The sequence below is a fragment of the Kogia breviceps genome, chromosome 7 (assembly GCF_026419965.1).
Source record: "Kogia breviceps isolate mKogBre1 chromosome 7, mKogBre1 haplotype 1, whole genome shotgun sequence".
NCBI lineage: Eukaryota > Metazoa > Chordata > Mammalia > Artiodactyla > Physeteridae > Kogia > Kogia breviceps.
In genome coordinates this window covers 19,603,271-19,631,260 of record NC_081316.1, presented here as the reverse complement: position 1 = coordinate 19,631,260, position 27,990 = coordinate 19,603,271, and the positions used below count along the sequence as shown (strand labels likewise).

The window sequence follows — 27,990 nt, the reverse complement described above, 5'->3', positions numbered from 1 at the left end:
GATTTTAATATAGTCAGGGTTGTGCAACCACCACTCGTCTAACTTGGGAACAGTTTGTCACCCCAGAAAGGCATCTCATGTCCATCAAGGGGCTCAGTCCCTCCAGCCCCCTTTTTGGCTACTCTGAATAATGCCGTTACGAACTCCTGTGTAAAGGTATTTGCGGAAGCATATGTTTTCACTTCTCTTGGGAATATACTTGGAGTGGAGTTTCTGGATCCTAACTCCGTGTTTAACTTTTTGAGGAACTGCCAAACTGTTCTGCAAAGTGGATAAAGTCTATTTCGTCAGATATTAATACAGCCACTCCATCTATGGGAAATCGTTTTTCCATTGATTTACTTTCAGTCTCTCTGTGTCAAGTGCACAAACAGCATATTTAGGTCTTTTTTAAAATCTGTTTTTATAGCTTCTGCTTTTTAACTGGAGCTCTATCCCATGAATTTAATTATTGACGCGGTTCAGCATAGGTGTATCCGTTTGGTTTGTTTCTCTCCAGATTTCCTCTGTTCTCCCTTTTCTGCTTTATTTTGGATTATCTGACTATTGTTAGAACTCCATTTTGTCTGCTTTCAGCTGTAGTTCTTTCCATTCTCTTTAGTGGTGGCTCTAGGGTTACAGTACACATCCTTAACTCTTCCCTCCACTTAGAATTCACACTGCACTCTTCACGTGAAGTATAAAAAACTTGGCACCCGTACACAGGTGTATCTGGCCTCACTCCTGCCTTCCTTTATGCTACATCTGTCTAACGTATTGCATCCATTCACATTATAGACCCCAAAAAACAACAGCATTTCTGCCTAAAACAGTCGTATCTATTTTTTAACGGGAATGAAAATAATCTTTTACATTTTGCCCAGGCATTTATCATTTCTCACATCTTTCATGCCTTCTAAAGATTCTTCATCGTTTTCCTCCAGCTTAAAGAACTTCCTTTAGCGTTATTTTGTAGTGCAGATCTGCTGGCAACAAATTCTCTTGGTTATCATTTATTTCCAGAGGTCTTTATTTTGCCTTCCTTCTTTATATTTTCAGTGGTGATAGAATTCTAGGTTGACGATTATTTTACTCTTAACAGTTTTTTTTTTTTTTTTTTTTTTTTGCGGTATGCGGGCCTCTCACTGTTGTGGTCTCTCCCGTTGCGGAGCACAGGCTCCGGACGCACAGGCTCAGCGGCCATGGCTCACGGGCTTAGTTGCTCCGCGGCATGTGGGATCTTCCCGGACCGGGGCACGAACCCGTGTCTCCTGCATCGGCAGGCGGATTCTCAACCACTGCGCCACCAGGGAAGCCCCTCTTAACAGTTTTAAAACGCTGTCCCAGGCTCTTCTTGTCTCCATGGTTTCTGATGTGAGGTCCACAATAGTTCAAATCACGGTTCCTATGTAAGTAATATGTCCTTCTCTGGCTGCTTTAAGATGTCTCTGGCTTTCAGCAGATTGACTATAATACGCCCAGGCATGATATTCTTGGTGTTTATCATACTTGGGAATCACTGAGCTTCTTGAATCTGTTCATTAAGGTCCTTCACCTAACTGGGGAACTTTTCTCCGCCATCATATTTTCTGACCCATTTTCTCTCTCTCTCTTCTGGGACTCTGATTATTCTCCCCTTCTGGGCCTCTGATTATCGTTATGTTAGACCTTCTGACATTGTCCCGCAAGTCCTTAACACTGTGTTCACTTCTGAAAATCTTTTCTCTCTTCATATTGGATAAGTCCTGTTTCTGTACTGAAGTTCACTCTTTGCGCTGTCATATTATCCATTCTGCTATTAAACCCATCCAGTGCTTTTTTAAAAAATTTCAGATACTGTGTATTTTTAGCTCTAACGTTTCTCATGGTTTTTTCTCCCTTTGCTGAGATTTCCTATTTTTCATGCATTAAGAGTATATTTTCTTTTACCCAGTTGAGTATTGTTGTAATAACTGTTTTAAAGCCCTCGTCTAATAATTCCAACACCTTGGTCATCTGTGGATTCTTCAGGCAAGTTTGTATAGTATCCTGAATATTGTGAATGTTATGCTGTGGCAACTCTAGATTCTGTTGCACTTCTTGCTTGAGTGCGGAAGTTTCTGTGTTAGTTGGCAACTACCTTGGTTAGACTTGAGCTGCAAACTGTCCAGCCTCTACTGCGGCGGCTGCTCAAATATCGGTTCAGGTGTTTCAGCCTTATCTGCACAAGCTACTCTGAGTGGGCCCTTGTGCACACGTAGTTCAGATGTCAACCACAGACTTGGGAAGAGTTTACACACACACAACACGGAACTACTCCTCTCTGGGATTCTCCCCTCACTTTGGCAGCTGTGGACACAAAGGGCTGGCTCTGTCCTCTGATTTCTCAAACCAGAAAGGCTTCGGTTTCTACCAGAGCATCAGGTAACTCACACCACTCTGTGTCCATGGCCCAGAGCTTCCGATTTCCCACTCCCACCCAAAATCTGCCTACCTTTGTTCATGTTCCAGAGCTTTCAGGGAACTGTTTTTGTTGGTTTGGGTTTGAGGATGAGGGACTATATTCTGTCCAGACTTTACAGTTGTTACCTGCAGAAGAGTTAGTCTTAGGAGCTTACTTTACCTCACCCTCCAACCTCAAATTTCATACCCAGGCAAGCTACTATTTAAGTGTGCAGGTAAAGCCATCTTCAAATAGACAATGTCTTAAAAAAAAAAAAATCACCTCCCAAACTCCTTTTATTGGAAAACTACTGGAGAATGTCCTCTACCAAAAATGAGGTTTTGAATCAAATAAATACATACATGTGGTCTAGGGTTCAGACGATCTAACGCAAGACAGAATCCTGAGGGTGGCAGTAATGGGGTCACAGGCCAAGAGAACACTGAACCCACACTGTTAGAGAAGTCTTCAGGAGTGATCTGTTCAAGAAGACAGACTTAACAAGACATCCAATGTACCTGAAGAGTTGGAAAAGAGATTTACATAATTAAGGAAGTGTTTGGACTTGAATTACTGTTAAGTACCCAGAAAATTAAACCAGTCTAAAAACACCAGAAAATTATTTCACTCCAGGGAAAACAGAACGCCCTGGAAAAGGCCAAGTAATCATAGTATACCACGTGGTTTACCTGTAGACAGATGTTACGGTCACGACGTAAACCCTGAATGTTGATCTGGTTAAAACTACTATGTAGGGCTTCCCCGGTGGCGCAGTGGTTGAGAGTCCGCCTGCCAATGCAGGGGACGCAGGTTCGTGCCCCGGTCCGGGAGGATCCCACGTGCCGCGGAGCGGCTGGGCCCGTGAGCCGTGGCCGCCGCGCCTGCGCGTCCGGAGCCTGTGCTCCGCAACGGGAGAGGCCGCAACGGTGAGAGGCCCGCGTACCACAAAAAACGAAACAAAACAACACAACTACCATGTTAACTATCACCCGAGGATGGAAGTCCTGGAAAACTGGTGGTACGGGGAGGCGGGGGTGAAGAGAAAGAGCTAAATTCGTAGTTCTCAGCCTTCGCTGAGGGTGACTTCGACCTCCCAGAGGACAGCTGGCAATGGCTAGAGACACTGCTGGTGGTCACTTTGTGGGGGAGTGGATTGCTGGACCTGGGGGGTAGAACGCAGGAACGCTGCTAAACATCCTGCAGTGCACACGCCAGAACAAAGAATTGATTGGTCCAAGACTGCAGTAGTGCCACAGCTGAGAACGCTGAGCTAGATCATCATTTTCAGTAGTGGTGTGTCAGCAGATGACATCTAAAATTACAGCATCAAGTAGCAGCACGGTGAGAGATGCAGTGATGGATATAGAAAGAATTGGCTGAAGGCTTTGGGGATGAGAAGTGGGGCCTTGTGGTGAGGTCCTGTTGGCTCTGTAACAAGCCTTGTAGAATTCTGCCTCTTTAAACTATGTACACATACACGCTTGATATTTCAAGTTAACAATTTAAGTGGAACTAGAGAATTATTTAGAAAGATACGAAAGTGTGTAAAGGAAGGCAGAAGTTCCCTGAACCAAGGTGGTGGCCAGGCTGATATTCTTGCCCTCTGCCAGGATGTGGCCATGCTTTAGTCCCTGCATGAAGTGCACCGGGTCTGTATGTAAGAATGATGTGATGGAGAGAATAGCACTCTCTCTTACAGGTAAGTAGACCCACTCCAAGGCTGTAATCTTTAGGACCTGGCTTAAGCTGTAAATGTGGTGGGTGATTAAGGCACACACCTCCTGGTGGCGGCATGCCAGAATTGTAGGCCCGGTGGTGTGTGTGTGTGTGTGTGTGTGTTTTTGCTTTTGTTTTTGAGGGACCATGAAAGTTCAGTGGGCAGTTGAGGAAAGAGCAAGCATTTAACTTACTCAGCCTCTGAGGCTCCTGTCACCACATGAGCAATTTGGAGCATCTGCTTGAAGGATGGTAGCTGGCTCCACAGTCCCGTTCTGGTTAAACTGAAGTTTCAGTCTGTTAAAAGGCTGGGAAACTGAAGTGCGGCTCTGCTCTTTGCTCTTCTGTCCCTCTGTGCTGCAAGGAGGATGGAGCCGCGTGTTCCCATCCTGCCTCGCCGGTCACGGGCTTACTGATTCCAGGTTGAATTGTGTCGCTGGTGTTTCTGTGCCTTCGTGGAAGAGGGTATTCATATGCGTCACAGCACAGCCACTTGACACCTCCATGCTGTCACCACTGAAGTGCCACCTGGGCAGCAGCAGCTGATCCACAAAAGCCCACGCAGCCCGCAGCTCTGGCCTTGGTATGCGTCTTGCTCTGGGGGCCGGACTTCATCCAGAGCTTCTTTACTTGCAAAGCAGCGTGTGAACTTAAGTTGGGTGTGGCTGAGCGGAGACAGAAGGGGAAAGAGGAGCAGGAGGGGCCCACGGTCGTGGGGGGGTTGCTCCGTGGCAGGGGCTGCTACCCACTGTGGGCTTGAGAAGCTGATCCTTCTGTCTGGAGCAGGTGTCACACTCGTCCTTGAGGGGAGGGGGTCTTTGAGCACCCCCCATCCATGCCTGCACTGAACCATCACGAATAGGGCAGGGGCCCGCCCGTCGGCGGCGGGGTGCAGTCCTCCTCTTGGCCTGCCCTCCTCGCACCGGGCTGGCCGCCGAGGCCTGGAGGGTGGGCGGCCGGGGGCCATCTGTGCTGCAGGCATCTCACCAGGGCCTCGGGCAGCTCCGTCCCGCACAACCCACGTCGCCGCGCCCCGTGGTTCCAGACCGGAGCGGGTCTCCGTAGCCCTCCTGCCTCCCTCCGGTCCACGCGGGCCCTCCTCCCATCCCGAGTGACTGACGCTCCTGAAACATCAATCCCTCTCTCATGTTCAAAACCTGAGGTCTCAGCTGGCACTCGAGGCTCCTCTGATTGGGCCTTGGGCCTCCCGGAACCCAGGCTTTTCTTCTACCCGCTCCTCGCTGGGTTCACACAGCTCCGGCCCCCTGGCCATCTTGCTGTCCCACGGACGTGCCAGGCTCGCGCTCACCTCAGCGCTCGGCCCTGGCCACGCCGGCTGTCCAGTGCCCCATCACCACGACCCAATGTGTGTGCACAGCGCCTGCCCCTCTCTCTTGTTGGCCCTGCTTTCTCTGGTGGCACTCAGCACAGCTGAGATGACATTTGTTCACTGACTTCCGTGCCGTCCGACTCCCCCATGAGAATGTAAGCCCCCGGAGGGCGGGGACGGGCCGTCCACCCCCGTACCTCCTGGATTTGGTGGGCCCTCAGAGCAAGAGTGGTGGCTGGAATGAACGAATGAGCACTGCTGTCTCGGCGCACTTGTGGGAGGAGAGACGCAGAGGGCGGAGATCAGTGTGCCTCAGGCTGCGTGTCGCGCGCATCTGCGGTCTGGCTGAGCTGGGCCCGTTGCTTCCACCCTGGCGAGCTCGGGGACAGCCGTCCCCTCTCCTGGCCCAGCTCTCCACCGCCCTCTCTTCCTCCACCCAGCTTCTTTACTTCCTGAATTCATCTGGCTCCCTAAGCACACTCGGAGAAAATCAGTGAAAAGGAGAGCCGCTAGGAGTCACTGCAAAGACTGCGGCTGCCGCCCAGACCGCCCTTCCCTGGTGGCCAGCTGTCTGGTTGGCCCACCCAGGCCTGAAGGGGTTCCCGGGCCCCGGGAGAGTCGGGGTGAAGCAGACCGCGCTGGCCTGGCCCGCAGAGGTGATCAGACCCGCTCGCCTGGGTCCTGGTCGTCAGAGCCGGGCACCGGGTGCGTCCGCTGGGGTCTGGTTACATGGGGTGCTGGATGTGTGAAGGCTCACCAAACCTTGCGGACTCTTCTGTTTGTGGCTACACTGCACTCTGACGGTTTTTAAGGAATCCACGGCAGGAGAAAGAAGCACAGCAAAACGTGGACTGGCGATGGCAAGCCTGAGCAGGGTTTCAGGTGCTTCTTCTCAGTTCTCGATCGTTAGGGCAAAGTTTTTCTTTCCTCGAAGACGGTGCTTGCAGCCGTCAGGAACTCCACCTCCTGTGGGTTCGCTCTCTGTGCCACCCTCCGTGCCCGGCACTCACACCAGGGGCTGGGGGGACAGCAGGTACCAGAGCCCACCTGGGAGGGGACAGGGGCCGGGCCATCAAGGGAGGCGTGCGTAGCTCGGGGGAAGCTCGCTCTCCCTGCTCCGAGCCCGGTCCGCCTTTCCCGAGGCAGCCGCGGCGACATTCACTCCCGGAAGGCGGCCCCCGGCCGCCGACCAGCTCTGGGCTGCGGGAGGCCCGGCCTCGCCCTCCAGGCCGCACAGCTTCTGCTCGGTTTCCCCGAAGGCGCCTCCCCTCCTGCGTGGGGCCCCCCCTCCACGGCCGGGCGCTGGGTCCCCCTTAGCTCTCACCGCGCTGCCCCCTCCCCCCACAGGTGAACGACGAGAACGTCGTCAAAGTCGGCCACCGGCAGGTGGTGAACATGATCCGCCAGGGAGGGAACCACCTCGTCCTCAAGGTGGTCACGGTGACCAGGAATCTCGACCCAGACGACACGGCCAGGAAGAAAGGTGCCCTCCCAGCCGCCAGCCCTGCCCGAAGGATGGGTGGGGGGCAGGGCTCCTTCCCCCCAGCCCCCTGTGCTCAGGTGCTTGCGGGGTGTGCCCCATCTCCTGCCACTGGGGGGGGGGGGTCCCGTTCCCCCTGCCCCAGAGTAGGAAACAAGTCAGAAAGGGAGGTTAGGAGGGGACTCGGGCCAGGGCTGTGCTCAGCAGACAGGGGCCTGGGGGCTCCCGCTCCAAACTCACCTGCATCGGTCACTGTGATGGCATGCAGCCCGGGCCCGTGGAACGGAGAGGTCCTCGGGCCCACCCTCCTTCCCAAGGGAGGTCACAGCTGGGGGACACTGGGGCTGAGCAAGGCCTGCAGAGGGGCGCCGGAAGCAGGCCAGAGCCGCTCCCCGGCAGGAAAGAGACTGGAGAAGCACGTCGGGACCTCCGGTATTTCAGCACTGCCGTGACCGCTGCCAGCTTCCCCACCCTGGGGGAGGCCCCATCTCAGCCTTCCCAGCAGGTTCAGGGGCCCCACCTGCCGTTTGTTCTGGAAGGGGCAGGGGGGTGGCGGCACTGGGGCCCGGCTCTCACCTCCATCTCTCCTGTCCGCCCCCCAAGCTCCTCCACCTCCAAAGCGTGCTCCGACCACGGCCCTCACCCTGCGCTCCAAGTCCATGACCTCGGAGCTGGAGGAGCTCGGTAAGTGCCACGTCCGGCCCGCCCCAGCCCTGCGCCGTCGCCGGCACCCGGCACGCCAGCGGGCCGGCCTCGGCGAAGCCCCAGCCTCTGCATGGCCCTCTGCTTGCTTGCTCGCCCCGCTCCTGGCCCCGACACCCGGAAAGGGGTCAGGAAACGCCCCCGTGTGTGGCGCTCCCACGCTGGCCCGCTGGGGCCCTGCCGGCTTCGGGGGTGGTTAGTAGTTTCGCCTAACCTCCTTTTGGTTCGTCTAACATTGTTTTGTTTTGAATTTTTGGGCCTCTCACTAGTGGATAAAGGTAAGCTGCCCCACTGTGCCCCCCGCCCCAAGCAGCCCCCCTTGCCGTCTAGGGTGCCCCCCGAAATCTCTCCCACCGTGTGTGGCTCAGACCAGAAAGCTGCAGCCCTGGCGTCTGGCATAGATAGCAGAGGGGCTGGCGGGCCCGGTGGGCTGCAGGCCAAGTGGAGGGAGTTCCCGGTGCCTTCTCGAAAGGACGGCAAAGGACACAGGGCTGTGGCCACTGGGCCCCACCACATGGCCTGGGGAAGGATGTGCAGAGCAACGTGAGCGTCTAGTGGCCACGTGGCTGATGAAGAGGGAGGACACTCCGGGCGCTGGTCAAGCGTCACACTGGGGTGTCACCATGGCGCCCAGGGAAGCCTCCAGGAGGAGGTCGCTCTGACCACACGGGAGTGGGCGAGTGGACTGATGGCGTACTCCGCTGAGAGGGCTCGGGGGGCAGGGCGGGGAAGCATCTGTGAGCTCTGCCCAGGGCAGGTTAAGGGGGCACAAAACAAATCGTCAGGCCCAGCTGGTCCAGGGGCTGGGAGTCCGGGCATCCTCACTGGTCTGCGACTTGCTGTCGCTGCCACCTGGTCCCAGCCTTCAGGGGGAGACCCTTTCCTTTGGCCCTTCCCACCAAAAGAGTACAGAGCGGCCCCTTCTTCCTTGCAGCTCCTTTGGGAGGGTCTCCCACACTCTGTCCTCCCCAGGCCCAGGCCGTCTCCCAGCGAGGGCCCCCTCGCCTGTCACCGTGTCCTGGGTCTAGAATCTGCAGCTCAGCTGGAGACCTAGGTCTTCTAGGAAAGGGCAGCACTGCTGTGGGGCTCCCCACCTCCACCCAGAGCCACGAGTTCGCCCGGAGCCCCTTTCCTCTGACCCCTCCTTGCCCACACCTTGTCTGTCCAAACAAGACTCTCCAGGAAACGCCCCCTGAACCCCAGGCCTGGCCCAGCCCCCGACAGGGACAACAATGTGAATTATCACCCGTGCTTCTCTAAAGCCAGGCAGCATGTGCCACATGGGCTCCTCCAAGGCGCCTGTGGCGGGCTCCCCCCCCCACCCCCGGAGGGCCCACGGGCAGGTCACCTTTAAGGGGGCTCAGCTCAGGGCGCTGTGAGGGTCCTTCCTAAGAGCTGCCTCAGCTCACACGGTCCAGTTTGGCGGGGTGCCAGGAAGGGGCGGGTGCGAGTGAGAGGAAAGCCCCTCGTCCCCGTGGGAAGCGGGTTTGCCGGAGGGCAAGTCAGAAAAGGCAGGCCACCTGCCGGCAGATCCCAGGAGAGCGTAGACAGTGCCTCCCTGCCCACCCACGTGTGCCCCAGAGCCAGGGGTGCGCGCGGTAGGGCAGCCAGCCCCCAGCGAGGCAGCGGCGCCGCCACGGGACTCACACTCCCCTTTCTGTTTGCAAGCCTCCGTCCGGAAGAAGAAGGGTAAGGGGCGACCCGGTGTCTGTCTCAACCCCCGCACGCACGCCTGTGGCCCTCAGCGTCGAGTCTAGAACGTGCCGTGACCTTGTAACTGTCTCCTCCCTGCTTGGGGTCCTGTAGGGGGCCCGGCCCCAGGACGCGTCCCGTTTCAGTCTGTCACACCTGCCCCACCCCTCCCGTCTGTGGTGCCCCAGCGTGTTCTGCGTCTCCCCAAGTCGTGTCCACGTCACCGTGACTGTGGGGACCCCACACCCTGTCACAGCTGGGCCTGCCCAGGGCGGGGGGGGGGGTGGGCAGGCAGGCAGCCTCCGTGGCTGCTGGCCAGGCTGCAGGCCAGCAGGGCCCCTGGCAAAGGGACCCCTGAGCGCCCTCTGCCATGGGTGGCGGCTGCCGCCTCCCTTCAGCTCCAGAAACCCGCACCACCACCCGCTCTCCAGCAGGCCTGCTCTACATGTGCAGAAAGACTGCCCATGAGCTGGGGGCAGCTGCAAGGCCATGCCACTCCCTGCCCCTGCCCCAGGCCGGCGTGGAGACAGAGGACCCAACCTCTGTGCCGTGACAGCTAAGACACCAGCCCCACAAGCCCAGCAGCCGGGCCCCGATCGGCCCCTCCCGCAGCAGTGCCCACATCTGGGGGGTTTTCCACCTAGTAGCTGGAGACGACTACCCCAGCGACTCAAAGCAGCACTGCCAGTTCGGGGGGCAAGCGGTGACCCTCTCACAGGCCCTAGGCACTACCGCTAAGACAACACGGTACCCGAAACGCTGATGGGGAGGCGGGTCTCGGAACCTGGCAGGGTCGCGGGTCCTGGGGCACCGGGAAGCGCCTCGCGCCTCCTCTCTCACCCACGGTCTCCCTGGAGGCAGGCTAACCCTCGCAGCCTCTCTCTGGAGCAGTCCTGGGCCTCCCCCCCACACCCAGGGGCTGCCCGGGAAATTCCCAGTGGGCTTTCTAGGATGGGTCACTGTGGTGGACGCCCAGGGCACAGGAGGTTCCCCGGGATTACCTCTCCCCCTGAACCCCACTTTGATCCAGCGCCAACGCCAAGGAACAGCCCCCTCCATCCACCGTAACTTCCAGAAGAGGCACCGCACCAGGGGCTGCAGGAGCCCCGTGGCCACAACGGGGCTAGCCGTGAAAGTCTGTTGTCAGGGGGAGCAAGCAGCTCAGACTCGGAGCTGGCCCAGCCTTGGGGGCGCGTGTGGCCTGCCCCCACCGCCGCCAGGGGCCCCAGCAGCCAAACACCCCGGGCTGTGACAAAAGGATGGAAGTCGTGTTCCGCACGGCTAGCCTGGGCCAGGGCAGAGTCGCACAGAGGACAGGCCAGAGTCCTGGAGAGGGGGACCCACCTTCCTTCGGAGAGTGGAGAAAACTGGATCCGAGTTTGAGCTCAGACGCCTCGAGTATTTCCTGAGGACCTGCTCTGGTCCCCAGACACCATGCTCACGGGCACCAGGGGGCGCAGGACCACCACGAGGGCCACGCTGGCCCAGGGCGACTCCAGGCCAGAGCTGGTGGGACTGGCTTCACCACGGCTCCCAGGCCCCGCGGGGACCTCTGGCTGCTCCCGCGGGCCCGTCCCTTGGAAGGCGTGTGACTGGTCAGGGCCCACAGGCTAGGGACAGTCTGCTGGGGTCAGAGCGCCCACCCCCATTCCCACACAGCCTCCTGGGATGATTAAGCAAGAGACAGGCAGCTGGCAACAGCTGCTGCTTCGGCACGAGCAGCCCATCGTGTGTGCCGTCGGTGCCGTCGGCAGTGCCGTTGGCCCTCGGCTTTCCTCTTGGAAGCTGTGTCGTGGAGGAAATCCTGTGCCGTGCCCTCCCACCCCGAGACGGGGCGAGGCTGGCCCTGCCCCCCAGAGATCCCGGCAAAACAAGCTGTTCAAGGTCACGAGGAGGGACAGGCTTGCTGGACGCCTCCGGGATTAGGACACATTCCAGGGAGCCGACTGCCCGAAAAGCTGAAGGGGATGAGAATCCCAAGAGCGGACTTGCCGGAAGTTTCTGGAGCACCTGGGATGCTCTCCCGACGGTTCTGAGGAGCAGGGGTGCTGGGGCCAGCCCAGCACGTGGCCACAGGCGGATGGGGGTGACGGAGTCTCTGCGGCGGGTGCCCCGCTGGCTCCCCTTGCAGCCCAGGGGGCAGCCTCGGCTTCCCCAGCTCGCCCCGATCTCGGGGGTTTTTTTCAGTCCACGATTTGATGCCTCCCTCCTGCAGAGCCGGCGGCGTCTGCCAGACGAGCTGGGATCTCTCCCGCGGGAGGGCTCAGACACGCGGGTGACCCTGCCTGTGGTCAGGGGAAGGCCCCGGGTGGGGGCTCCGGTGATAGGCAGGAGTTCCCCCCCACCTGTGCTCTGGTTCCCAAGAGACACGTGGCTGCACATGACCCACCCATGCTTGACATCCACCACCCGCCCTCCCCACCCAGGAAGTGTGCAGCCTGTGGACAGTGGGCACCAGACTGGTCGTCTGCTTAGAAAGTTAAAATACAGGGGTCACTTCCAGAGTGTTTCCATCAACTCCCTACTAGGTTGTTTCTGAAGAGTTGACAGCTTTCCAGTCGGCCTGCAGGACTGCTTTCGGCCTCCGAGTGCTTCATTTTAAGACCGCAGGGGGCTGGACTCACTAATCCTCTTCATCTGGAATCCTTGAATAGAGACACAACTCCAGGCTTTTACAAACCGTGCATAATAATCCTTATGAGCCCAGAAAGACAAGCAGGAACCCAGTCTCACAGCTTTTCTTAAAAGCCTTCACGTGAAAAAAAAAAAAAAAAAAAAAAAAAAAAAAAAAAAGCCTTCACGTGCAGGCAAACAAACCCTCCAACACAGGGGCTTAGCAGAGTCTCGAGGCAGGCCACCAGGCTTCCTTTGAGACGAGGGCCAGGAGGGGACGCGGGCCCCCGGGAGGGAAGCGACGCACGGTGGCCTTCTGTATACGAACCACACAAAACCGCACTAACTAGCTGTCACTGAGGACAGAACAATAGCCCCTGACACAACCCCACAGACCAAGATGCTCTCAATGCGTGCTGGTTCTAAAGAATGCTTAGGTGGCATGGAGACCAGAGGGCAAAGGCTTAAACAAAGACCAGGACGTCCACTGCGAGGTCGCCGTGGCTCTAGGGGATACACCTTCAATTACACCCCAGACCCGATGTGGATGTGGCGTGACTGTGCGGGCATGGCGCCCTGACTTTTCGGTCAGCTGGACCAGGCGGACCGTTCCGACGGCAACCCATCGGATGGCCGCCGTCCGCCAAGGCTCGGCACCCTGGCCCCGGGGTGGACACGGGGGCCGGGTGACCTGGACTGGAGCCCAAGCTCCCACCTGCTCCCAGAGCTCCACCTGCATGGATGACCTTAGGCACCCCAGATCCCCGGTTGTTCTCTCTGCCTAACGGGAATGACCCCTCCCTCCCCTACGGCCAGGTTCCTGTTAGAATGAGAAGCAGGGTGAAGGTGCCGAGAATTTCCACGGGGTCGGGGACTGCTGTCGCTAACGACGGCACCTTTGCCTCACCTGTGCACACCCACCATCGAGGTGTGTTTGGGGGGGGTGCCTGCCACATGCCTGGGGCCCCAAGCGTGCTGGGGGTGGGGGCAGACCAGACATGGACTCGCAGGGCCCAGCTGGAGATAGGAGCCTCTAGAAGGTCCAGCTGGTGTAACTCTCCATCCCAGGAGAGCCCCTCGGCCCTCGCCCCGTGCTGTGCCCCGACGTGGCCAGCTGCACGGCGGCCGAGCTCCCCACCTGCAGTGCCCCCCATGGGAGAGTCGCCCTTTCCCTAACTCAGTGGCATCCCCTCCAGGCCCACGTTCCTGGAGGCCCCAGGGAAGGGGGGGAGCCTAGCGGAGCTGCACAGGCTGAAGCTAAGGCTGGGCCTGAGAAGACGACCGAACCTGCGGACGAAGGTCCCGACGCGGGAGATGGACCTGACTCCCCGCCGTCGTTGGAGAAAGAGCTGCACCTCGGCCGAAGCAAAGCCGCCGGCCGCCGGGAGGTGCCCAGCTTCCAGGAGCGGGCCAAGGGGACCTGCAGGTCACCATGGGCTCACTGGGGACACCAACCAAGGACCCTGAGTCCTCTAGCCAAGGGGGCGGGGTGGGGGGTGGGCGGGGAGACCAGCACAGGAACAAGTTAACCCCCAGCCTGAAGAGACTCCTGGCCCAGACCCGAGGGGAAGGCTTCCTGAAGGAGGCACGTCGCTGGGACTTGGGGTGTGGGGCAGGGGGCCTGGCAAAGGGAGAAGGCTCAGAGGAGAGGCTGGGCCACGAGGGTGGGCGCTTGGCGGCACCGCGCCGTAGCGGGGCTGGCCAGACACGTGGGTCTTGCCAACCGACTCCCTAAGGGGGCGGGCGCTTACCAGTGTCCCCCCGAGGAGGCCAGGAGCCGGGAGGGCCGCGGGTCCTGGAAGCAGGGAGGATGCCGGGGCGGGGGTGGGGGACCTGGGAGCCCCCGTGCCAGCTGGCGGGTCGGGAAGGGCCTCCTGCGAGCTGCCGTGCCTGAGCTCCTCGGCCTTCCCCGAGCAGGCGACCTGGGACCGTGGGACCCTCACCCTGGTCCAGGATGTGGCTGGGCACTGACCAGGAAGGGGCCCCGAGAAGCCGGAGGCCTGCCTGTTGGGATCTGTGGGGAACCTCTCCAGGGGATGCGCTCTTCCCGGGGGGCCGCGAGCTCCCGCCCGCACTCTCACGCTGGCCTCACAGCTTGGGGCTGCCGAGACCTCAGGGGCCTGGGCCCTTCTGACGGCACGAGCTTCATGGGGCGTCACAAGTCCCCAGAAGGGTGTGGGGTGAGCTAGGAGGAGGCCTCGAGCTGCGGACAGGATGTTCTCGGGGTGGGGGGGGCGTGGGAGAGTGCAGCGCCTCACAGGTGCCAAAGTGGGAGATTCCCGCCAGGCCCGCCTCATGCTGGCTTCTGCCACCCCCGGGCGCCCCTGGTGTCCGCAAACCACGGTCCTGCGCTTTAACAGCCCTGCTCAGACGCCGGTGCCTGAGCTCAGACGGCCTGCAGGCGGAGGCTAGGGTGTCGGGCAGGTCCAGGACATGCTCCAGTTTTCAGGTTTTCCCCCAAGTTTAACATTTTAAATTTAAATTTTAAAAGCATTTCTTAATCTGTAAGCATTACTGATAAATAACCCTTGGCTTTCTTTTTCACAAGGAACTGAGAATGTTCAGCTCTTGGGGGAAGGGGGGACTCCCCCGCACAGCAAGGCACAGACCTCGACTGGCTCCTGAGCGGGGGGCTGCCTCCCCTCCCCACCCCTACCCCTGCCTACACCCACGCTGCCGAGCCACCTCCAGCCCTGGGTGCTGGGTCCTTAGGCCCTGGCAACTGCGCTTAGTTTCAAAGGAGCTACACCTCTTGAGCTCGTAAAAAGAAAAATGTTCGAAACATTGACTTAGCTCCCACCAGCAAGAATAAATCGCGCTAGTGTGAACAAAGCGATGCTCTGAGTGCCAAGGCCTCCGGGGCTGAGGCTGCATTGCCTCTGCGAGGGTCTCCTTCCCCTCCTGTCCACGTGCACCTGGGGGGCGGGGGGCAGGCACGGCTTGCGGCGCAGGTCCTGTCAGTGTCAACGCTTGTGGCCGAGAGGCATGCGTGCTCCACAGCACAGTGACAAACCACTTGTACCATAAAAGCTCTGTGAAAAGGCACAAGGCACTCGGGCATTTTTCAAACCCAGCCCCTTGCCCAATTGTGTTTTGGGGCTTTGGCCACTGACGCCTGTCCTGACGGTCTTGTTCACGTTGCAGATAAACCCGATGAGATAGTCCCAGCCTCCAAGCCATCCCGAACTGCTGAGAGCGTAGCAGTGGAGTCCAGGGTGGCCACCATCAAGCAGCGGCCCACCAGCCGGTGCTTCCCCTCCGTCTCGGACGTGAACGTGAGTGGCCGGGCCGGGGGAGCGGGCGGCAGGCCGGCGTGGGCGGACCTCGCGGTTGCAGTTCACCCTCCCCAGCGTCCAGACCCGGAGCCCCAATCCGTGTGTGCACGGCAGGCACCCCAGTCCAGGGCAGACCCGCAGGGGGGCGGGGGGGCAGGCCACCGCGTGACCGGCTCAGTAACTCGCCCCGAGGGCCTTCCCGTAGGCCACCCGGAGCGAAGCAGCAGCCTTCCGGGGCGGACGAGGCCCGACCCCACCGCCCCCGGGGAGCAGGGCCTCCGCGTATGCCTGGGACCCCGCCCCTCCGAGGTCTCGGGCCACCGTTATTCCCAGGGGGCGGTCAGCAGAGACCACGGGCCACGACGGGCTGGCAGAGCCGCCCGTCGTCCGGGCAGGCTGCTTCTCTCAGGTTCCAGACATGGCCCTCTCTCCACCCCAGCTTAGTGCCTGCTGCCGGTCGCAGAACCACCTGTCACAATTACTTCCTGACTTTGTATCTTCTCTGAATCCGCTTCACATTGACTCACTCTGTTTAACCGCGCCTCTTCCTAATAACGCCCAGAAATATCATCAGTTCGATGCGACGGTTTTGCGTAGTGCATGATACAGGATGCCCCCTGCCTCCCCTCATCTCCAGAAGGCCCGGGCGGCTCCTCCGGGCCCTGCGTCCCGACCCCCCCACCCACCGCGGCCCCCCGTACTCAGCTCGTTCCAGACACCCTCCAAGCCGCGGGCCAGGCAGACGCCCGGAGCCCAGCGAGACTGGGTCTCGCGGGGATAGCCTGGGCGCGCGCATGCGTGTTTCCTTCGGGCTCCGCACCCGGCCGTTCCGAGTGGCCCTCCGACGCCGCGAGGTGAGGCCAGCCAGCAACCTGTCTTCCGGTCGAGGAAGCAGCAGCTTGGGCGGGGGCTGCTCAGGGAAGCTGTTTGCAAAGCGGAAGAGGGACGCGCGAGGCCCCTCCTGGACCAGGCGGAGGAGGGAGGACAGGCAGCCTGCCTGCCGCGGGGCCCACGCGCCCCGAGGCACCGCGTTCGGCTTGTCCCCCGCCCTGGGCCACTGTGGTCAGCCCACTTTGCGGAGTCGGACGCGGCCAAGGTCGGACCCCACTGCCCACGGCCGGGTGCTCTTTCCCACAGGACATCCGTCCTGGCCATTCTCAGTCAATGTCAGGAAGACCATGGCTCCGCTGAGCAGGGCTCATGGGCACCTTGAGGGCAGACAGGGCCCCTTCTGGGTCCTGGACGCTGGTGTGGCCCGTCGGCAGCCCCAGCTGGACACTGAGGTGCTCCCAGAAGCAGCTGGGGGGAAGTGCCGTGACAGGTGTCCACTGCCCAGGGCTTCCGTGTCTGGCTGCTGTGGGTGGCACCGGTCTGACACAGCTCACCCCGGGCTCTCTGGTTTGCAGGCCGCGTACGAACGCCAGGGGATCGCCGTGGTGACGCCCACCGTTCCTGGGAGCCCGAAAGGCCCATTTCTGGGCCTCCCTCGAGGTACGATGCGAAGGCAAAAATCAATAGGTAAGCAGCGCGGCCACACCCGCAAAGGTGCCCCTTGGCTCTCAGCCCCCTTGGCAGTGCCCCTCAGAGGCCCCAGGCCCGCCAACCAGAGGACGGTCACCCGGCCTCAGCCCCAGGGAGGCCTTGGCCACCCGAGCCGTCTCAAACTCTCCCACCCTCTGGGTACCAAGTCCAGGGTGGCTTCCCAGCCTCACAAGCCAAGCATCCGTGACAATACCAGCAGGGTGAGGGGCCGCAGTCCGGAGGGAGGTGGAGGTGGGCAAGTGACGTCCAGGAAGCCCCTCGCCCCCGCCCTGCGTGTTTAGAGTGGGCCGGCGGGGTGGGCCCAGGTCCCCTGCGAACGGCCACTGCCGCGCTCTGTGGATGAGCGCGACGGCCCCACGGTTCTAAGGGCGGCTGGGCCAGGTTCTCGCGCCCTGCGGGTACGACGCACTGTGCGCCGCGGGAAACGGCTACCTTCTTGTTAACGTCACATGGTTCCTGCTGACTCTGCTCCGGGCAAGGTAAACGTGACCCCTCAGACACAGCCCCTTTGTGAGGTAACCCGGCACTGTCTCTCCCGTGTAAATTCTCAGAGAAGCTGAGGCCACTGCCGGACACTGCGGGACGCGGTGCTGCTGCGTGTGTCCAGCACTGCGGTCTCAGGCCTGGCGCCTCTGTCACTAGTTTGAAGGCGTGGCAGGAACTAAACGATAAGGGATGGCGGAGGTGGCGTCTGCCGGTCCCCAAAGTCCCCCCAGGAGCTCGGGGCCACCGCAGAGTAGCGCACACGCCATCTCCTGCCCCTGGCTCTCTAACTGCTTAGTAACAGTCGATTTCCTCCTGTCAGACAGCAGAATCTTTCTATCAGGTTAGTGAACCTTACAGTTTGGCATCTGTAACGTGAATGTAACGATTTACTCCATAAGGCGTATTCTTAAATCATCGCTCCTTGGGAAACATAATTGTCGGGCAGCCGCCCCGTACGCACGCTCAGAGAGGCCTCTGAGCAACCATCTTTGCGAAGCCCAAACGCCCTCCCACAAGGAGTATGTGAAATTTGGAATACCCTTATCGAATGGAAGTTCTCGCTGGAATAAATTATTGTAGTTTGTCCTAGGAGCTTTTTGATTTGAAGTAATTCGTTTTGTTACCTCTTTGAAAAACCTGCATGCCCCCCACGCGAGATCCTCGTACTTGACGTCTGTCAGCGTCCGTGTCTGTGTGCCGCTTCCCGTGTCCGGAGTGCGTTCTGTTGATGTTTTTATATCTTGAACTGTCGGAAAGAATCTGAAGGTCCACCCACTGGACACACCAGAGCTCTGGGGCCCGACGCGGCCAAACGCGGCCCTCGCCCCTGCCGGCCCTCAGCACCCTCTCTCACCCAACACCCGCGGGGCTCCATAGGTCCAGTCCTCCAACTCGGACCGAGGTCAGTGGGGACCATGGTAAACCACCGGGCCCCTCAGCCCAGCCCAGAGGGTTTTAGGACCCAGAGGGGTTCGCTGGGGCAGGCGGCCGAGTGTTTGGTCAGGATCCTGCTCCCGGCTTGGGTTGGGGTCTTGGGTTACAGGGTCTGGGTGTGTTGCAGCACCTCCTCCTGCCAGGGCCGCTCAGCCATCCTCCTGAGGGCCTGGGGAGCTCCAGTACCCTTCGGGGGCCCAGAGAAGTCAGGCAACAAAACGGGTTCCTGTCGAGCGGGCGAGGCCACCCCAGGGTCCCCATACAGAGCCCGAGGGCGCCAGGCCTCCCCGCGTACCTGCAGCACCTGCAGGACGTCAGCGCTCTGACGCCCCCGGGACGGCGGCACCATCCACGTCCCATCAGCCAGTGCCGCCAGCCACTTGCATTCCCTGTGCCCTCGTTTCCGACACGCAGCTTGACAGCCTCAGTCCCAAACCTGCAAACACCCACCGGGGGCCCTGGCCAAGCCCGAAGGGATGGATGCCCCTTGATGCAGACCACCTCTGCCCCCGACACACGCTCACACGTGTGCACACGAACCCCAGGGAGTCAGGCGCTCTCCCCGGCTCACGCCCATCGCTCTGGGCACCATCTCTCTCAACAGCACGCACTCCGTGCCTCCCGGGGCCTTTCCCTTCCTTTTTTTTTTTTTCCCCTCGGCTCAGAACGGGCCGCGTGACCTCTTGGCATTGTGGCTTGTGCTGCATTCTGTGAACCAGTGTGCATCGTGATTCTTTGTGAGTCTGCAGAGACACAGCGTGTCGCACCAACCTAGGAGCTTAGTGGGGTGTGTGTTTGTTATTGCCGTGATTTAAACCTAAACCTGCCTTCTACTTGCAGGAATCACGGGGGAAGAGCGGCAATTTCTGGCCCCTCCGATGCTCAAGTTCACCAGGAGCCTGTCCATGCCGGACACCTCTGAGGACATCCCCCCCCCGCCGCAGTCGGTGCCCCCCTCTCCTCCACCACCCTCCCCCACCGCCTACAACTGCCCCAAGTCCCCGACGCCCAGAGTCTACGGGACGATCAAGCCCGCGTTCAATCAGAACTCCGCCGCCAAGGTGTCCCCGGCAGCTCGCTCCGACACGGTGGCCACCATGATGAGGGAGAAGGGGCTGTACCACAGGAGGGAGCTGGACCGCTACTCCCTGGACTCCGAGGACCTCTACAGCCGCAACGCCGCTGCCCAGGCCAGCTTCCGCGGCAGGAGGGGCCAGATGCCCGAAAACCCGTACTCCGAGGTCGGGAAGATGGCCAGCAAGGCGGTCTACGTGCCCGCCAAGCCCGCCAGGCGGAAGGGCACGCTGGTGAAGCAGCCCAACGTGGAGGACAGCAGCCCCGAGAAGGCGTGCTCCATCCCCGTCCCGACCATCGTCGTCAAGGAGCCCTCCACCAGCAGCAGCGGGAAGAGCAGCCAGGGCAGCAGCGTGGAGATCGACCCCCAGGCCTCCGAGCAGCCGGGCCAGCTGCGGCCCGACGACGGCCTGACCGTCAGCGGCCCCTTCGCCGCCGCCATCGCCGGGGCCGTCCGTGACCGGGAGAAGCGGCTGGAGGCCAGGAGGAACTCGCCGGCCTTCCTGTCCACGGACCTGGGGGACGAGGACGTGGGCCTGGGGCCGCCCGCCCCGCAGGCACGGCCCTCCAAGTTCCCTGAGGAGGGCGGGTTCGGCGAGGAGGACGGCACCGAGCAGCTGTCATCACCCACGCCAGGCGCAGCGACCAGGGAGCCCGAGAACCACTTTGTGGGTGGCGCCGAGGCCGGAGCTCAGGGTGAGGCCGGCAGGCCACTGAATTCCACGTCCAAGGCCAAGGGGCCCGAGAGCAGCCCTGCAGCTCCCCTCAAGAGCAGCAATGCGGCCGGCCCCGAGAATTACGTCCACCCGCTCACAGGGAGGCTGCTGGACCCGAGCTCCCCGCTGGCCCTGGCGCTCTCCGCGAGGGACCGAGCCTTGAAGGAGTCCCAGCAGGGCCCCAAGGGGGAGGCCCCCAAGGCCGACCTCAACAAACCTCTCTACATCGATACCAAAATGCGGCCCAGCGGGGAAGCAGGCTTCCCTCCGGTCACCAGGCAGAACACGCGCGGGCCCCTGAGGCGGCAGGAGACGGAAAACAAGTACGAGACCGACCTGGGCAAGGAGCGGAAGGACGACAGGAAGGGCACACTCGTCAACATTGTGGACGCGTCCCAGCAGAAGTCGGCCGGGCTGCTGATGGTCCACACCGCGGACGCGGCCAGGCCGGACGACTTCCTGCAGGAGGAGGACGAGGGTGCCGACGCAGAGATGAAGTCGGACCGCTCGCCGTCCGAGGTGCCAGAAGGTGTTCCCGAAACTGAAGGTGCTTTAACGATCGCCGCTGGCCCCGAGCCCGCGGCCGCCGCGCCCGGCAGGACCGTCGTGGCGGCGGGCTCCGTGGAGGAGGCGGTGATCTTGCCGTTCCGCATCCCTCCCCCACCTCTGGCATCCGTGGATCTGGATGAGGATTTTATTTTTACAGAGCCACTGCCTCCTCCCCTGGAATTTGCAAACAGTTTTGATATCCCCGATGACCGCGTTGCTTCTGTCCCCGCACTCTCAGACCTGGTCAAGCAGAAGAAGAACGACGCCCCCCAGCCCCCTTCGTTGAACTCCAGCCAGCCCACCAACTCTGCGGACAGTAAGAAGCCAGCTGGCCTTTCAAACTGTCTGCCCGCCTCATTCCTGCCACCCCCCGAAAGCTTTGACGCCGTCACGGACTCTGGGATCGAGGAGGTGGACAGCCGGAGCAGCAGCGACCACCACCTCGAGACGACCAGCACCATCTCCACGGTTTCCAGCATCTCCACCCTGTCCTCCGAGGGCGGGGAGAACGTGGACACCTGCACAGTCTATGCAGATGGGCAAGCATTTACGGTTGACAAACCCCCAGTACCTCCTAAGCCAAAAATGAAGCCCATAATCCACAAAGGCAACGCGCTTTACCACGACGCGCTGCTGGAGGAGGACGTGGACAGCTTTGTGATCCCCCCGCCGGCGCGCCCGCCGCCCCCCGGCGGGGCCCAGCCCGGGACCACGAAGGTTATCCAGCCGAGGACCTCCAGGCTGTGGGGTGACATCTCGGAGGTCAAAAGCCCGATTCTCTCCGGCCCAAAGGCGAACGTGATTAGTGAGTTGAACTCAATCCTGCAGCAAATGAACCGAGAGAAAACGGCAAAGCCGGGGGAAGGACTGGACTCGCCAATGGGATCCAAGCCTGCCAGCCTCGCTCCAAGGTAAGTGCCGCGGCCGGCGTGGGCGCAGACCGTCCCGAGCCGGGCTTTCCTGTCCCGGCCAGGGCTGACCAGGAAATGCCCTTGGGAGCAACGAAGCGGACACGGAGAGGGAGATTCCTAGAGCCTTCTGTGTCGGCCGCCTCTGTCGTGCACTCACGTGCTCCTTTCTCGTCCCCTGGACGCCGGTGCGGCAGAGCTGAGTGCGTCTGGCCCGGCAGGACGTGGCCCCCGCGTAGAGACGCGTAACGAGACACCGCCACACAGGCCATCCCCGCCTTGGCTTCCAGGGAGGAGCCCTGCTCTCTCCTGCGTCCTCCAGGTCTTGGCCAGGACCCCTCAAAGGCCACTCTGGAGCCTCACCCAGGGGTTGCCGGGGAGGGGTGCTCCGGCCGGGGTTGAGTGAGCAGCGTGTGTGCAGTCACGTGTGTGGTCACATGTGCGTGAGGGGCTCTTTTCCCCTCCTCCCGTCACTAACCGGTATGAGGCCTGGGAGGAGCCGGGTTGCAGATCCACTAGAGTGAGCTCAGAGTGAAGAGCAACCCCGAAACCCCTCCTGACCCAGGGCAGACGTCGTGGAAGAAAAGCATCCGGTCACCCCGCGTGGGTGCTCACGACGTCAGGTAGAGCGTAAGGCACTGCCTAGGAGCCGGGGGTCGCACACGGGGGGCCGGTCCTAAAGCCAACCAGGCACACCTGGCTCTGTCCAGGCACACCACGCTGTAGCAGGTCCCCGACCCCCTGCCTGTAGCTGGTGGATGACCCTCGCCAGAGCCCGGGGCCTCCGGCCATCGCTCACGGTTCTCGGTTTCCTTCGCCCAAGACACACACCGCTTCTCGGGTCCCCAGGCAGCAGGGTTCTTCACGTTCCCCCACTGATGTGTACTCTCAGGTTTCATCACCTCAACTAATGAAGTCGTTCTTCATACTCCTGCTGGGCAGGCGTTTGATTCAAACATCTAAGTCCATTAATCAGCAATATCACACTACGGCTGGGTCCTGAGAGCAGGCTGCGAGCCACAATTCTCCCGGCTATCTTTCGGTGTGGGTGCAAGTAAACTACGTGGACAGCCCCCACTACTCCTCGGAGGGATGCTATGGGCCAGTCTCAGTAGAGAGCAGCACACCGACACCACCATCTTTTATTTATTTACTTACTTATTGCGGTACGCGGGCCTCTCACCGCTGTGGCCTCTCCCGTTGTGGAGCACAGGCTCCGGATGCACAGGCCCAGCGGCCATGGCTCACGGGCCCAGCCGCTCCGCGGCACGTGGGATCCTCCCGGACCGGGGCACGAACCTGCATCCCCTGCATCAGCAGGCGGACTCTCAACCACTGCGCCACCAGGGAAGCCCACCACCGTCTTTTAATGGGGCACCCATCATTAGTGGCATTCAAAGAGCACTCCAGCTGACCAGAGATTCCTTACAAATTCCCCGTTTCTGGTGGACGTACGTACACACATACCTACAAGTATCACGTGCTTGAAAGTCTCAAGGAAATGTTTAAAACTGGCTCCGTCATGTAATAGTACAGGTCTTTAGCTGCTAGGTTATGTGGAAGTACAACAATTAAGATGCTTTATCACTGTGTTTCATATTTTACAAAACACTTGGACGTGGGTGAGTAATCTTTCTAACAGCTGCTGGAGAGCATGTATAATTATACCCATTTTTCAGAAGGGGAAATGGAGACCCAGAGAGGCCAAGCGGCTTGTCCATGTGCACAGCCAGCAGAAGATAGAGCCGGGACCAGGCCAAGGTCTTCTGACCGGCACTTCCCACCGCTAGCGATGTCTGAAGTATGGAAGATGCAGAAGGACACCAATTCTAGGGCTGCTCTGGCCAGTGGGGCAGCCTGCACGGCACTGTGCTCCCCGGAGCACTTCCACCCAGGAGTCCAGGGGCCTCTCTGAACGGCCTCAGATTGTAGGCCTCCCCAGCTCCTCTCCTGGCTGGGTGAGCTCCTTGGGGCTCACAGGAGAGGGAGTCTCCGAGTTGCAGGTGTCTCTAGGGTTTCCCTGGGTGGGAGGGGCCTCAGAGCAGGGTCAGCAGGCAGAATCCTGTTGGACTTTTTTGGGGGGGGGTTGGGGGGGAGGTGCCGGTACCAAATTACTTTACTTGAAGGAATGGTACCAAGGAAAGGACTTGTAGATGTTTTGGTACAACTTACAGAAAAGGTAAAGGTAGCCTAAACATGCATGCACTGCCTCGGTGACTGGGGAGGTCACCCCTGTGGCTACGGGAAGCCAGCCTAAGGCTTAGCTCTCATTATCACTATTTCCCAGGGTGTGCTTATCAAAGAGATATACTGTGCCATGCCAGATTCGGGGGCCCCCATCGTGCGCAAGTTGGTTACGTGGCTGCCCAATTCTTTAATGGATTTCACCTCGTTCAGGTAGTGAGTCTCAATGAAGTCACACAAATGGGGGTCATTTTTTCTCAGTGGCCAGTTGGTGCAGTTCCGGTAGTGACGGATTCACACTTTTTTCCAAGTGCTGTGCACATTCTGCTGCATTCAGCCCGCTCTCCCAGTCATCACGGTCTGGTTGCTTGATATCCTGAAGAAGATTCAGCCACCCTGTTGGTTCTGCAGCTTCATCAGTTTCTCAGCATGTTCCCTCTCCTCACAAGACTGGTGAAGAAAGTATTTGGCAAAGTTCTTCAAAGCCACATCATCGCGGTCAAGATAACACGGCGCGGGCCGGCAGACATAGGAGGCGTAGAGCTCCAGGTCGATCTGGCGGCTGATGGTGGCCTCCGAGCCCCGGTGGCAGTTCTGGCGCCACCTGCGAGGGGGACGCGGTCGTCGTGGCGGGCGGCCGAGGTGAAGCGGTGGCGGTGGCTGCGCGGCGCCGTGACGGCGGCGGGGACCTTGGGGCAGTTGGAGGGCGCTGCGGGGTGGTGGCGAGGGCTGGCTCTGAGCAGCCGGCCGGAGCGGGGGACGAGCGCCGGCTTCCGTCCAAGCTCTGCTGAAGCAGGAAACCGCGGCGACTCTCCGCGAGGACTGTGGCCCTGTCGGAGTTCCTGGGAGCGGCTGCGAGGCCGATTCTGTCCGCCCCAAGTTCAGCGGCCAGGAACAGCCACCGCCAGTCTCTTCTATTACTTATGCCCCAGTGCATCACGGTACAAGCATCAGCTGACATCTGTTATGCACTCACCAAATGCCAGGCATCATGCGGAACAGGCACCAGAGGCAGGGCCTGAACCTGCTCCCACGGTGCCGATGAGCGAACCGGGGGTCAGAGAGGTGAAGCCCTTGGCCGTGGGGACTCGGCTGGAAGGCACCGAAGCACTCCGACCTACGGAGCTGCCTCAGGGTTCGACTCCTCCCCTCTCGCTGGAGCCAGGGATTAGCCTGGAAGAAAGGCGCCACTACAGAACCGAACATCCACACGGCCGAGCTCACCGGGGCAGGGCTACTCTCAGGCCTTCGGAACCAGGCGGCCTCCAGCACAGCAGTGTCCCCTCCCCTTCCCTACTCACTGCTAAGGGCTACACTGAGTTGGACCAGGAATAGGTCGGCCTGCGGCCCAGGGACAAGGAGAGAGGTCAGTCACTGACTCCAGGCTCTAAGCCGGACGCTCGCCTGCCCGCTCTGGCTTTTCTGACCTCACGGCCTCACCGGGCAAAGCCCAGCGGACGTGAGCTGCAGCCAGGAGGTGGACTGAGCAGGGTAAGAAGGGGGCGGCTCCTCGGCAGAGCCACCCGAGCGGGTGACCGACCACCGGGCACCAGCTCTTCCTCACGAGCAGGCAGCATTCACCTACATTCTCCTTCTCTCTCTCTCACACACACACACACACACACACACGCTCCCTGGGACAGACCTCCGCTCCGCTGGGTCTGGGTCGTGCCTTCACGGAGAGAGGCCTGGGATTCAGCCGTTCAGGCATCACAGCCCAGGACGCTCCCAGCCAGGGCTCACCTGCTTGGGTGTCTCACTGCTACTTTTAAATGCATCAAGAGCTGTGAATGGCCCTGGGCAAAATGAGGCACGAAACTGGATGAAGGAAATTCCTAGTGAGGGAAGAGAAATGAGTTTTTCTAGGGAAAACTGAAAACCGGCCGTGCTCTGAAATGACAGACGAGCAGCAGCGCAAACACCCCATTTCCACAGAAAGAAGTTTGAGTGCCCAAGAAAGGGACAGTTTTTTGAGCTGCCCCACAATCGATCGTCCGTCTGCTAAGACGGCAGAAACCTCAGGTGAACCTGCCCCTTTGTAAGTTACTTTTGCCCTCGGGTCCTTTCTTAACTCTGAGGTGGCGGTGACCCTGGGCGGCAGGGTCGGGGGGGGGGGGGGGGGGGGGGGGGGGGGGCAGGAAATAAGACACTGAACGACTGGGCCCTTGCTTACTGGGGTGCATTTGACTTACCCTGGGCCATACATGGGTTTCTGCTGCTATCACGTGTTCCCCGAAATCAGGGACGACACGGGCTCTGCCGACATCTTGATTACAGACATGCTGGCGAAAAGAAGACGATCACGTCGTTTTCTTTGCCACCTAGCGTTCGCGGCCGCCCCCCAGGCCTGATCTGGAAACACCTAAGAACTAGGCCTCCGGGGTGATGGGCTGCCTCTCCTACTCGGCACCGCCCCAAGCTACCCCACGGGCTGGAGGCCCAGCACAGGCGCCTGGCTGGCGTCCTGCAGGCCCGGACCTTCCCTGCAAAGCTCAGAGCTCGAGAGGATGCCCACGAGCCGCCAGAGAGGCGCGAGGACACTGCCGACACCCACGAGCGCGGCCTTCCCCTGCAGCCAGCGGGCGGCCGCCGTGCGGAGCCCTTTGGAAATCTAGACACACGAGCAGTGTTCCCCTCGTCTCAGAGCACCTGATGTTTTCCATCAAGTCACAGAGCCGGGAAGCCAAATGAGCCACAGCCCAGCCCCGTGGCCTCCTGAGGGGTTCTCTGTAGGAGCCCAGGGTCAGACCTGAGGGAGGACAGTAACGGAACGGGGGCACAGTCAAGGAGGCCTGGGCCCCGGGAAGCTGGGCGCAGATTTAGTCATGAACTGTTCACTGGGCCAGGGGTCACTGATGACCTCAGTGTCCCAGGCACCGGGCTGGGCCCCAGGGTTCCTCGCTGAACAAGAAAACATTCAAGGTCTCTCCTCCTCTGAAGGGCTACATTCTCAAGGGGGGACGGATAAGAAACAATAAACAAGACGAACCTAAAGCACGCAGGCGCCACAAAGGGGCGAAGATGTCCCAGCGAGTCAGCAACCATGGGCAGGACAGAGGTGGCCCTCCCCAAGGAAGTGGCATTTGAGCCACCTGGAGTGCTACAACGAGCCAGCTGGGCAGCGACGCAGGAGCCGAGCGTCCCGGGCACCAGGACCAGCAAACACAAAGCCCAGGCACTGGAAAGTGCCCTCTACACTGAAGAAACTGGCCAGACCGGAGGGAGGGCCGGCGGGGGAAGGGTCCCACAGGGGTCCCGCGGGCCAAGGGAAGGGCCAGGTTGCATCTGAGTGGTGGCAGCCATCGAGGGCTTGAGCAAAGGCTTGGCGTGAACTTTCATTTCATGAAGCTGACCCAGCAGCTATGCAGTCAGGTGGGTCACAGTGACACAGAGAAGCCCACGAGCAGAGGCCCATGTGGGGTCCCGGGGGCCTCTGCTCCAGAGACAGCGGGTAGATGATGGCGTCTGACACATGCACTTTGACCTAAAACAAAGGGGCTTGACCTAGGAAACCCGGGCGTCATTTTTAAAGCAAGATAAATCTGTTCTTTGTCAGCACTGCCAGGGGAGCGGAAGGTCACTTTGGGTTTGGCTTTCATTCTCCGGCTGTTGGGAGGAGGGTCAGAGCAGTGAGTGGGAGCCTGCGGGGGACCCGCCACTGGCTTCCGTCCAGGGCGCACGGCGTCGGCTCCACCCCCCCAGAGGCCCTCCGATCGCCTCGCTCTCCTCGGTTCATCCAGACTGGCCTGCACTTCGCGGAGGCAGCGACGGCACTCCAGCTCCCCCGCGGGGTTCAGGCTGCTTGCAGGGGAGCACCGGCCGGTTCTCAGGCGACGCCCTCCGGCTTCCGGCTGCCCTGGCCAGTGGCACCAGCTCCTCACTGGCTCTCCACAGTGTTATCCTGAGAGCCTCTTGGTTTTAAAATAAATTTAGCTGGGTTGTTAAAAAATGACCTCTGCCCAGCCGGTCCCAGAGCAAAGACTTTTCACAGCTGACTCGGTAATAGAAGCTGCTTAATGGCACTTTCATCACCTCAGCGCCGTCACGGAGGCTTTACCATTTCACGGCAGCAACTGAAACGTTCAGGTAGTGTCCGTGACCGACGTCGTGGATAAGGCGGTGGACAGAGGGAGGGCAGTCGTGAAGCTCGCTGTGGCCTGTCTCCTCGTACACGGGTTTGTGAAGGGGCTCTTCTGGTTAGGCTGTGGCATTTTATCCTTCAAGTCAAGTCTTATTCTCACACTCTGATTCCCCCGTCTGGACGCCAGGACCACTCAGCCGAAGTGTATCAGAGGATGGATACCTCCCGCTCAAAACTGGGTGCCTTCCCACCTGCTCAGATGTGTCGCAAGGGCTGCTGAAGCCGAGGCAGCCCCCGGCCCCCGCCCA

At 60.3% G+C, this 27,990-nt stretch overlaps 1 protein-coding gene and 1 pseudogene across 2 annotated transcripts in view; one reads left to right on the top strand and one right to left on the bottom strand.

Annotated features, from left to right (window-relative positions):
- Window positions 1–27,990, top strand: part of SHANK2 (SH3 and multiple ankyrin repeat domains 2) — a 469,020-nt gene that overhangs the window by 432,302 nt on the left and 8,728 nt on the right. For both annotated transcript variants that reach the window (XM_067037810.1, XM_067037811.1), the window contains 8 exons: window positions 6,795–6,930; window positions 7,531–7,612; window positions 7,888–7,907; window positions 9,298–9,318; window positions 15,079–15,209; window positions 16,616–16,727; window positions 17,557–17,577; window positions 19,011–21,420. In XM_067037810.1, the coding sequence (XP_066893911.1) occupies window positions 6,795–6,930; window positions 7,531–7,612; window positions 7,888–7,907; window positions 9,298–9,318; window positions 15,079–15,209; window positions 16,616–16,727; window positions 17,557–17,577; window positions 19,011–21,420 (2,933 nt within the window). The remainder of the gene's footprint in view (window positions 1–6,794; window positions 6,931–7,530; window positions 7,613–7,887; window positions 7,908–9,297; window positions 9,319–15,078; window positions 15,210–16,615; window positions 16,728–17,556; window positions 17,578–19,010; window positions 21,421–27,990) is intronic.
- LOC131759165 (ferritin heavy chain pseudogene) lies at window positions 23,651–24,538 on the bottom strand (annotated as a pseudogene).